Source organism: Chelmon rostratus, chromosome 9, assembly GCF_017976325.1.
Source record: "Chelmon rostratus isolate fCheRos1 chromosome 9, fCheRos1.pri, whole genome shotgun sequence".
Classification (NCBI taxonomy): domain Eukaryota; kingdom Metazoa; phylum Chordata; class Actinopteri; order Chaetodontiformes; family Chaetodontidae; genus Chelmon; species Chelmon rostratus.
This window is the reverse complement of record NC_055666.1, coordinates 16583869-16596387: the sequence shown is the minus strand read 5'-3', so window position 1 is coordinate 16596387 and position 12519 is coordinate 16583869. Positions and strand designations below refer to the sequence as shown.

General features: G+C 41.4%; 1 protein-coding gene across 1 annotated transcript; it reads right to left on the bottom strand.

Moving 5' to 3' along the window:
- Positions 1-637: 637 nt before the first annotated feature.
- Positions 638-9017, bottom strand: LOC121611865 (high-affinity choline transporter 1-like). Its single transcript, XM_041944579.1, has 8 exons — positions 8834-9017; positions 7651-7764; positions 7166-7321; positions 6678-6826; positions 6207-6350; positions 3508-3661; positions 1274-1491; positions 638-1192 (listed from the first exon to the last, which is right to left on the bottom strand). Exons 1-8 carry the CDS (start codon positions 9015-9017, stop codon positions 638-640), a joined length of 1674 nt encoding a protein of 557 aa, XP_041800513.1.
- Between the last annotated feature and the right edge of the window lie 3502 nt (positions 9018-12519).

Sequence of the window (12519 nt, the reverse complement as noted above, 5' to 3'; positions counted from 1 at the left end):
TCTAATTTTAGATGCAATAACCCCTTTACAGCTCTTATCATTGATTTTTTTTTTGATTACAAGAAAACATAAGATCAAGAGGATACATTAGTAGAATGTATATAGCCTAACAAGTTTGTACAACATGTAATTTCTTTTGCAAGTAAACTGCAATGAAAAAGTTGAATAGAAAGTAGTAATAGTAAATAGAAATAGAGGGTGTCTGAATGTTGTGGAGCTGTGCTTCACTTGCATGCGCTTCTTCAAAATTGAGGTAGAGCTCTTTGCAGCCGACAGACACAAACCACCCAGGCATAGTTTGTATTCCATTGCACTGTTCTTGTCCCTTTCACCCATAAAGTCAAAATAATGGCAATACTTCCACGACAGAAGGCTGTTTTCTCCCTCCACCATCTCACTAGCTGAGCTACACATGTGCACTGAGACCACAGGACAAGACACCTCCCACTTCTATGCAGCTATGCCCAAGAAGTACCACATTGCTTCTTTGAAAATGCAGCTGAATAACTGATTACTTACTTGTGATACTAACACGTTATGTTACTCGCTACTACAAAAAGGTAATCTGAGGACTTTCACTTACGAGAATACAGCATCATAAAAAATATGTTTAGCGTCCCATCAAATCATTTCCATTTCAGTCCTGCTGATTTGTGACCAATATGAATTCAGTCTCATTTTGAACCTCAGATGTCTCCTCATCTGTTTTTGTTGTGCTGTTGATCATTAATGGTAGGTTTTGTGGTGGTTTTGGGGTTTTTACTTTGAAAACATCCCACCTCTCAGGAATCACTCCTTTATTAATGAGCAGTGAAGCCAGGTAGGAGAACAACAGAGTGGTAAAGATGGTGGACAGCATGCAGATAGTTCTCACAGGAGAGCGCTGGACATATACGCCATTTTCAAGAGTGCAACCTGGGAAGTGGAGAATGACAGGCAACCCTATCGATGGCTCACCGCTCAGCACTCTCAACAACACTCCAACTAGCAAGCCCATGATGGAGCCGAAGCCGTTGGAGATCTTACAGAAGAGGACACAGACAAGTTGAGGGAACATGATGGTGTAGGTTATGTCTGAGCCCAGGATCCAGAAAACCATGATGCTGTTATGTAGGAAGGTGAGCGATGTGCCAGCCAAGCCCACCAACACCACGGTGGCACGGATCATCCACTGGAGCTCCGTTTCTGATGCCTGCAGGGGGAAAAAGACTTGCAGCTGAAACAGAAAAAGAAATAACCACAAGTTTATTCTTCCCCTCAGGCCTCCTCTTACCTTTGTCCTCAGGATGTTCTTGTAGATGTTGGTTGTGAAGATGGAGGCGGCTGACAGTAAAGCAGAGTCTGTTGATGACATCACAGCAGCAGCTATAGCTCCGATACCGATGATTGAGATGTATTGTGGAGTGAGGTGCTGCAGAGCAATGGGCAGAACCTGACTTGCCTCTCCACGCTCGAATGGGGACGGGGAGCCGTACAGGGTCGTGTTCCAATCTGACATCAAAAATGTAAAAATGTGACATAAATGATCATAGCCTCATGATTGATGATGTGCTGGCACAAAATTGGGATATTGTATACAACAAAAATTACCTGACAATGCATATGACACATTTTTAAGGATATTCAAATTATTGTATGATAAAAAACTGACCTACAAAAAAATAAAGCAGAAAACAAAAATGCACAGATTGACAATGGATCGCAAAGGGATTGCAAAATGCCTGTAAAAAGAAGAATACACTCTATAGAGCATTCATAAAACAGAACTATTGAGATAAAAAATACATTAAAAAAATATAAAAATAAGTCAGCTAACATTATAAGGGTTTGTAGGATGGAATACCATAGTAAAATATTAAACAATAACAAAAACAATATGAAAGGAATATGGGACATATTAAAAATAGTACTAGACAATAATATTACCCTCCATACCTTATTGACACAAAATGAAAACCGCTTAAGTTGTGCTGCTATATAAAAGTGGGAATAGACATCACTTCACAAATTACAGGCCTTCCACAATTTTCCAAATGTTCAGAAAAACCATTCAGTAAGAGATAGGACAAATTCATGAATTCAAAGAACATAAATTACTTTCTGACAGTCAACACGGGTTCGGATCACAGTTCATTAATTACAGTATGCAATTAGAATATTTATAGATCTTAAAAAAGCTTAAGATACAATTAATCAACATATGAATCAATAAACTGTAGATATGGGATCAGGTGGGTGGTATTGCACTGGATGAGTAGTTATTTAAGAGACAGAAAACAATGTGTGAAGTTGGGACAATATTCCTCATCATGCTTGGACATTGTTTGGGGCGTTCCCCAGGGGTCGGTCCAAAACTGTTTATTCTTTATAGAAATGTAAAAAATCATGTTATATGGCAATTCTAATAGAAATACTCAAGTACAGATACAGGTAGATGGTGTTGACATTAAAAGAGTTCATCAAAACAAGTTTCTTGGTGTAATAATAGATCACAAAATAAGTTAGAAATCAGGTGTTTTGTTCACCGGCATCAGGTCTTGTCATGCACTTCCTATTTTCTCTCCTCTTGTTTCAGACCCTTGACTTCCTGGTGTCCTTCCCTCCTGTCTGATTGTCTACCCCCGCCCTAATTGTTTCCACCTGTTCCTCGTTAACTTGTGTATATATAGTCCCTGTCTTCCTTTGTCCTGTGCTGGATTGTCTTGAATACCTTGTCCTGTGAACCAGCCAGTGTTTTGCCTTGCTAAAGAGCGCTTCTGAGAATCTTGTTTTGCTTAAGAAATACCCAGAATCTTTTGTTGCCTTGCCAAGATTTGTTACCCTTGAAAACCTGATTATTTTTCGATTATTAAATCTAGCCTCCGTGCTCAACCGTCTTTGTTCCTGTGATTTGTGTCTGCTTTTGAGTCCTAAAGCCTTGAGCTCCAGAGCTTTTCACTTCCATATTCAACTTACTGTGTAGAGGTCTGGCAATACTTATAAATGTGCAACTCAATCATCGTCTATACTGCAAAAAAGAGCCATAAGGATCATTCATAATTCAGGTTACAGGAACCACACAAAATCACTATTCTTAAAATCAAATGTATTAAATTTCACTGACCTGGTTCCTTTTTCAAACTGCTGAAATAATGTACAAAGCAATAAATGACCTACTTCCTGGTAAATCATTTTTTAATAGAGATGCGAGTTATAATTTGAGGGGGATTTGAATTTAAAACATCCTTATCTTTGCAAGTTAAAAGGTTTTCTTCTATATGTGGGGTGAAGCTGTGAAAGGGTGTATGTATATATATGTGTGTGTATATATGTATGTACATACACACACACACATATATATATATATACATACAATATACAGTATGTATATATGTTTGTGTGTGTATATATATATATATATATAGCTAGCTTCTCCTTTTCAGACATGTTAAGCTAATATTGTTCTGTTGTTACATGTTTGAATTAAAGCCTTCATTCATTGTTCCCTATTCAATTCTATCACTGTACCTGTTGATGCTGCAACCGCTCCAATCAGCACAGATGGGAATCCAAGTATGAAGATGATTGGTGCTGCAATGAAGCAGATGATCCTGGCTGTGGCTGACGAACAAGCTGACAGGGTCCTCTGGTGGAAGTCCTGATATCCCAGGTTACCAAGAGTCTCATGGAAAACAAACAAAACCACTCTTTCACTACTTACTGTTGAGTGTCATCCTTTTCACATATCACACATTAAATAACAGGGAACTCTCGCTTTCCAAATTAAAACGTGCAGATGGAGTGAAGAAAGGGATGTCCAAGTTATTTTTTGAAATCTAAAAGACAAGAGCCAGGTGGGCAATAAAACATTATTGTTATTATTGAGCTTTTACAGCCAGCAGTGCCGTTTAGCGTCAGCTTCTCAACACTCAGCGTTCACACCATGGTTTCCTCTGTGACAGAACTTAATTTACCAGTTACAGGCCACTGGTAAGTTTTTTTTAAGATACATTTTCATAGTGCAATCTGGTCTTTATTCCCCTTATTAATTGCCAAAACAGAAGTACATTAATGAATAAATTAATTATCAGTGGAAGTTTTCTTTTTTGAGCATTTTTTCATGCATTTGTGTCTTTTTTGATATCTACAAAAGAGACGTAATAGGAAGGGAGTGAGATTGAGGAGGGATGACATGCAACAAATTGGTCCCCAGCTGGGTCCGAATGGGGAATGTTACAAACACATTGTCAGCATCTCAAACGCTAGTTAACCAGGACGCTCAGGGCTAAAGCCAACATTTTGATGTGTCAGCATGTGGTCCCATACACTTCTATCCTACAGTTAATTTAAACACAAGATACTTGTGCTCAAAAAGAGGATTCATTCTCAGTGAAGAACCTTGGACCCCTAATCTGCCTCCATACATGCCAAAGAGCAGTGATTCCTAACACGTCTCTGGGGGTCGTCAGGTGGAAACCTCCCTTCAACAGTGTTTCGCCTACTTAGTCCCACGACACCTCCAGGAGGCTAGGCAGTGAACTCCGGCGTCCCAGAGTCACCCCCCAAGTGTCAGTTCACACTTCTCCTACACCAGGCATCTCAAACCGGTTCCATAAAGGGCCGCGTGGCTGCAGGTTTTCATTCCAACCCAGGAGGAGCACATCAGGCCAACCAATCAACATCAAGGGATCACTTAGTTATCAGCTGAAGACTGAGATCAGCTGATTAATTGATTCCAGCCTGGTGTGTTCCTCCTTGGTTGGAATGAAAACTTGCAGCCACGCGGCCCTTTATGGAACCGGTTTGAGATGCCTGTCCTACACAATCCAAACAGCACTGCCACATTCAACTGACCCAGGCCTGTTTAGGAGATGCTCCAGGTAGTGGCCAGTACCGATGCTACCGTAATCTAATGCTAACCTCTAACTGCTAAGAAGACAAATATTTACTCTGTCTCCCATTCACTTCTATTGGTCTGGCTCCTTTGGATTCACAGGTGGGAGTTCAACTTTGACTGAGCAGATGTGCTACGTTGGCCAATAGAAGCACTTTCATCACCTTTTTAGTACAACCCTAATTTGGGACGCTGTGTAAAACATAAATAAAACAGAATGTGATCATTCGCTGAGCCTTTTAGACAGGTAAAGCACAGGTAAATTTCACTGAAGGGAAATGTACCGTGACCATAGCTTTAGGGCATTAGTAAAGCACAGGCGTGACCTTAACAATAACTCTGTTCTGTCCCAGTCAGTCATGACAGCGTGACAGTGAGGCAGCGTGAACAGTGCCAGGACCTTGAAACTGAAACAGCTGAATGGAAGTCAGCCATCATTAATTGTATCATTTACATCTGTGTTTTCTTCCCATGATATGTAATAATGTCTTCAAGGGAGCAAGGCTGATGGATATTTGGGTCATATTCCTATACTTTGATAAGTTTGATTACACAATTTATTCTGCTAATAGTTAGATTACATGCATATGCTTACATTAATGATAGTTGGATCCTGATATGTTGATTTTTTTCATATTGTCTGCGAATGGATTGTGTGACTGAATAATCAACAGAAATTCTACTTCTCCCGGTTAAGTTTTTCCTTTATTATTCATAGAAGTGATTTAGACGAGGAGTGATTCTTTGTGTGCAAAATATATCTAAGGCCAGTGTGACCTAGAACAGGAGGTTTTGAGACAGAGGCCTGGCATGGGAGACATCTTGGGGCCCTCGACTTAAGATAGAACAGGTTGGCCTCAGGGATAAGGTTGTCTTTCTAGATTTGTCCTTGCAAACAGGTTGCTGGGCTGGTGACATTGGATTCTCGAAGATAAGCAAACAGAGGAGAGAATGCGCCCGACGGCAACGAGGAGGAGCCAACGACTGTTTCAGCATTTCCTCATGTTCTGTCTATAAAATACTGGGTCAGGGAGAGGTAGTGTGTCAGACTTCATGAACTGACCCAACTCTGTTGTGGATCAGGGAAAGGTTAAGTTGAGACCCAGAGCTCTGTAACCTTGCACATTCTATTGATGTTAGAATAAAACAGATTTTTTGGACTCAACATCTTCTCCTATTGCTTCATTAAAAGAACCCAGAGGACCAGAGAGATTTTTACAGACATGTCCTCGACAAGGCCTATTTACATGACACCCTTCTTCCAGTAGTCATCAATGACTGCACTTGCAGGAAAAATAAGAAACAGTACTAAATTACTGAATGTAGTCCTCACCAGTAATAAGAAGTTATCAATCCACCTCCATGCTCTTTCTTTATCCACTGAACCAATCCAGGGGGCCTGGTAGGTGAAGTTGAAAGCAGTCTCAGTGATGTCAGCAGAATGGGGGTTCATCATGATAAAGGGGACACACAGCCACTGCAGACAACAATGAACCACTGACATAAACATCTTAAAACATGCATATTCACCAGATAAAGAAAAGCAGTTTGACAGCTGTGTAGTTTAGACTATCCACACTGTATGCTGGTGTGATGAGCAGAAGGTTCAAGGCTTGGCAGGATAACATGGAGGCACTGCAGGGTTTTCACTAGACATCATAAGAGACAAGATGTTTTATTCCTTGGGGGGGAAGATTTCCTTGAACTTCGTGCAGTACAAAACTAGCCTAAACAAGCTTCATGATGAATTATCTCATTATAAGATATTGGAAGAAGTCATTTTCTATGTAAGCGAGGAACTCACCAAACTTAAGAATATGAGGATGAGCTGGATGATGTCTGTGTAGGCCACAGAGTAGAGGCCTCCCAGCAGTGTGTAGACGATGGCGACTGTGGCAGACATCCAAATGCAGAGGGTGTAGGACAAATCCAGGATCACACTCATTGTCGCACCTATGAAGTAACAACTTTTTCATAATAATTCCTCATTCTGTTTAGATGTGCACATCATTATAATTAAAGTTTGGATAGATATTTTTTTTAACTTCACCTAAACAACAGAGTTTGGTCACGATCAATTATTGTTAAAACTGTTTGAACCTTTGAATTACACTGGTGCATAATAACCAGCGTGTTAGCAAATTAAGGACAGGTTTCATCACATTTCAAATCAAAAGAAAAATAATTTTCCAGGAGATCATGTATGTTTGCCAAGTTACAATAAAATAACAACATTAACTGTATTATTGTAAAATGTGACTTTCAGGGAAAACAAACAACAGAGTTGCTTACCTAAGCCAATTAGAGTACCTGTAACCCAGATGATGTCAGATATCAGCAACGCCACAGACAGAGCTGCACTTATTAACTTTCCATACTTGATCTGGAAAGGGTCCATCATTGTCACATATTCTCTGTCTCTCATTGTCTTGGCGAAAAAGAGTCCACCTTAAAAATTGAATCACACGAAGGGAGATACTGTTGATCTGTGTCACAGCATGCACGGCATGCCTGCATTTGTCTGTTTACAAGAGAACTCCATTGATTTAACAGTGCACTCCTATGACATTATCAGACTCAAGACAGACTCACAAAGTATCAAAACTGATGCAGCAGAACCAGAGGTGTCATGTCAATGCAACTCGACTGACGACATCCTGGTCATTCTCTGGTACCTGTATAATACCCGTTCACTCAGTATGTAGCACATCTGAAGCCATATCTGGCACAACAAACCCTCAATGAACCCTGAAAAAAGAGCTGAAAAACTGTCTCACCAACGATGAAAGACAGGGCTGCTGTTACTGGCATGACAGCCCAGGTAAGTCCCATGGTTGGAGTGTACACTGCCTCTGTCAGACCGACAATGAAGCCCCCGCCAACAAATGTAGCTGTAGGGAGCGCGCACACGCACACGCACACGCACGCACACACACACACACACACACAATTTTTGACATTTTGTAAGATACTTAACCAAAAAATTGGATGTAATATTTAAATCTCTGAGGTATGAGGCACAGTCACTTTGTTTGAAGTCATGTGACTGGCTGTAGCTCCTGTGACTGTGTTGTTTTTAAAAGGAAATCTTGATTCGCTGATGGCCTCTTGATGATGTCGCTCATCCTTTTCAAAAGAAACTACAACCTAGATTGTCAAAAAGTTCGGACACGTAAATAAATAAAAACAGAATTTGCAAACGAGCTGTGTTTACTGAACAGTTTTACAAAGTGTTCCTGAGCTCAAGCAGTAACATCCTTTATACAATCTCATGTTCTCAAAGTGGTGAACCTCGGTCCATCCTTCCTTGTGAATGACTGAGCCTTTCCAGGATGCTCCTTTTTTGCAACAGCATCTGAACTTCTTCTGGAAGATGGGTTGTATCATATCCTTATTGTACATTTGAAAAATCATATAACACTTTATAAAGAATATGTTCCATGATTATATACAAAAGATGAAATTCATCAAAAAGAACATACAGTGAGACCACAGTTGTGGTCTTTTGTGTTTTTTTTCACCGAGTAGGGGAGGGCGAGTTTAAAAAAAAGACATGAGATCAACCCCCTCATCTAATAATTGTTGGTAAAAAGGGCTACAGGTTAAAGGTTGCAAAACTAAGTTGCTGTAATGATAATTATATAGTTAAAGACTCTGATGTCAGAATAAATGCTGAACAACACACTGGCTATATAGCCAAAACATAGAGAGTCAAAACGTTTTAGCTTGCTTGTCTTTTCATACTGACCTATTTAAAGCTATGCCAAAGTGATATGATTATAATTAGGTTATGCAACTATATTGGGCGTATACAACTTGGCAACACAAAACCTCAACCTCGATTGACTTAGTGTGAAATCAAGAGTCCTTCTAACTTTAATATAAAAATGTCCATCCAGATGTTCCACAAAGTTAGGCTACTTTCTTTAATTGTATTGCATTTCAGCATCACAAACTCACCAGTCATGGTGAAGACTCCTACCACCAGGCTGATCCCTCTGTTACCCAGCAGTGTGATCTCCGTCCGGTCTGCCTGGCTGCTCTTCTGCACCCGCTTGGACTTCATGGAAGCCCAGATCCCGGTGCCCAGCACCAGCAGGTAGAAGAGCATCATCACCACCAGCCCTGGAACGTTCAGGCTCATCGTGCACCGATTGAATGACAGACTGTGGGGAGGGTTAAAATCCAAGAAGCCTGGTTTGCCATCAAGACATACCAGGAAAACTGGTTTGTTTGCTCATCGTACATTAGCCCATCGACCTGAAACATTTTCTTTTCCGATTGTCTCCAGCCGGACAGCTGCAGCTAAATATACGCAACATATGGGTTTGTATCACAGTGCCTTCATTCTCTTAACTGCTCCCCTTGCCGCCCACGCACACCTGTCCACTAACCTGTCCACTCACCTGTTCCTCATTTTCAATCAGAATTTAAGCTGCTGTCCCACACTCACTCAGTGCCAGATTGTTCTTTGCCTTCATGAAAGACTCTCTTGCTTTCAACTTTGGACTGATCTGTCATTACCTAACCTGCCCACTTTTGACCACATCAGTCTTCTGTCAGTGATCATGAGTCTTGCCCTGCACTTACTGGTTTCTTTGCTTGTCTAATGGGAAAAGTCAGGTGTATTACATTAAATAATCTCTGCAAGACTGTCACAGAGTCTTACTCATCCACATCATGTGTTGACCCTGTATCTACAGCATTTTTAAAAGCAGGTGTTTGTTTCAAGTCATGTCCTGAAAATTATAAATACAAATACATCTTCCCAGATGCCTTCAAAACAGCTGCAGTAATGAGAAGTAATGACAGTAATTAAAATTTAGTAGTAGCCTTGCTCTAGTCCAATGAAATGGTGTTAGGTTCAAGTATTTATCCTCTGAGTGAGGCCAACCCCCCAAACCAAGGATGGTATCACTCTATTGTGAGGCAAACGATCCCCCATTAAGGCGGGGTAGGGTGCAACCCTTGGGTGTCAGATGAAAGGACAGCATTGTATGTTGGAGATAGGTGGTGTCTCAGACCTGGCCTCTCTCACTCCTCTTTCAAACCATGTGTCTTGTCTGTCCAGAATATTCACATTTTTATCCTCAAAGGAGTGTGTTTCCTCCTTGAGGCGCAGGTAAACAGCTGAGTCTAGACCTGAAGAGTTAGCCCTTCTGTGTTGTGCCATGCATCTGCTCATTGGCTGTTTGGTTTCCCCAATATACAAGTCTGTGCATTCCTCACTGCACTGGACTGCATACACCAGATTGTCCTTCTGAGTGTGAGGTGTCCGGTCTTTGGGGTGCACCAGCCTTTGTCTAAGAGTGTTCCCAGGTTGGAATCTTTTGCAAAAGTTTTTTTGGCCAGATAGGGGACTGGGAGAACGCCCATCTGGAGACGGCTGGATGTGCTGTGAGGGTTATGTTCTTTGACTTCTCCAGCACTTTCAACACCATAAGACCAGCACTGCTGGAGAAAAGCTGGAGGACGCTGGAGTGGATGGACATCTTGCTGCCTGGACCGTCAACTACCTCAATGACCGTCCAGAGTACGTACAACTGCGCAGCTGCAAGTCAGAGGAGGTAGTCTGCAGCACGGGCGCACCCCAGGGCACTGTCCTCTCACCTTTCCTCTTCACCATCTACACCTCGGACTTCACCTATAACATGGACAGCAGCCATCTTCAGAAGTTCACTGATGACTCCGCCATCGTGGGCTTTGTGTCAGAATGAGCCTGAGTACCGGTCAGTCATTATGGACTTTGTGGACTGGTGTGAGCGCGACCACCTGTGCTTGAACACCAGTAAAACAAAGGAGATGGTGGTTGACTTCAGAAGGAGGACATTGAGACAGTGGATAGTTTCAAGTACCTGGGTGTTCACCTTAACAATAAACTGGACTGGTCCCACAACACCGACGCCCTGTACAAGCGGGGCCAGAGTCGCCTCCACCTCCTGAGGAGACTGAGGTCCTTCGGAGAGTGCAGACGCCTGCTCAGGACTTTTTATGACTCTGTGGTAGCCTCTGCTATCCTCTACGCTGTCGTCTGCTGGGCCCCGGGCAGCACAGAGCGGGACAGGAAGGCCAGCTCTGTCCTGAGCTGCCCACTGGACTCTGTGGAGGAAGTGGGTGAGAGGAGGCTGTTGGCCAAGCTCACAGCCATCATGGACAAAAACTCTCACCCACTGTACCAGACTGCAGAGGAGCTGAGCAGCTCCTTCAGTTGCCAACTGAGACACCCTCAGGTCATTCATTCCCACCACTGTCAGACTGTACAACTCCACTATGTAGTTATTATGTACAATAACCTCTGTTATTCTTTGATTACAAAACACCCAAACATCCAAATCCACTACTGCTGGACAAAAGACACTTTCACAACTTTGACAGTTGTAATTTATTGCTCCGTTTGTTCCTATTTGCACCTTTATTTGCACCTCTATTGTTCTTGTTCTTCCTATCGTAGCGCTACCGCAGGTCATTCATTCATTACTCCGCTGTCAGACTGTACAATCCAATGTATAGCTATTGTGTCGATAACCTCTGATTATAAACTTCCAAATCCACTACTGCAGGGCAAAAGTCACTTTAAACTTCAACAGTTGTAAATTTTTTGCTCCGTTTGTTCTTATTTGTTCTTCTCTGATTACAAACATCCAGATCAACTACTGCAGGGAAAAGGTCACTTAAACTCTTACAGTTTTTTTTTTTTTTTTTTTTTTTTGCTGTTATTTTTTTGCATATTGACAACACCATGTCTGGAAGTGGTCTTAGCCACTCATGGGCACATTTCTTAGCAATGTGAATGCAGATGTGTCCTGGGCCACATTGAAGGACTGCCTATTCAACGGGCATCGTCAAAGTAACACAAATCACACTTTCTGATTTGGTCCACTGCAGATAACATGTTTGGACTCTCTTATCTGCCAAGATAGATGATGGATAGTGATTCAAAAAGTGGTGCTCAACATTTTTTTCATGTAGAAAATATACTAAAGTTACTGATAAGATTGATTTTAACATGCTTATGTTAAATTCAGATATGAGGATTTTAACTTGATACAAATGATTTAATTTCTGATCTGATATTTGCATATTTAACTTCAAGACATTTAAAAACCTTTTCATGACTTGCCAACATCCTGCCCGCTGTATTAAGTCACTGCAGAGTGAGAGCTGAGTATCTCTTAAGATGCATCTTAAGGTTACTTTCACATTGAACCTCAATTTCTCTCTCACACACTTCCAAATTACTGCTGCAGCCACAGTACTACTGGCAGGTGTGGAAGTATTCAAATCTTTGACTTCAGTAAAAGTTGCAATACAACAACATAGAAACACTAAATTATAAGTAAAGGTTTTGCATTGAAATCTTGACTTACTTGCAACCATACTGTGGCGAGCTGTGGTTCTCGTGTGATAAACTAAGCTAGGCAGCTTAATATCCTTTTAAACAGGCACTTTATTATCAGCATGAAGCAGACAATCCCTTTTTATCAAAACGCCCAGCTACTGGCAGGAGGAATGTTACTGATTGCGCACCTAAGCACTATCAAAACCTTGACACACTGAACACACTGGACCAATCAGTTAACACTAAGCTGGAGTTGTTGTGACTCACCAACCTTTCAAACCCAGACATATTAAATTGGCAACACTGA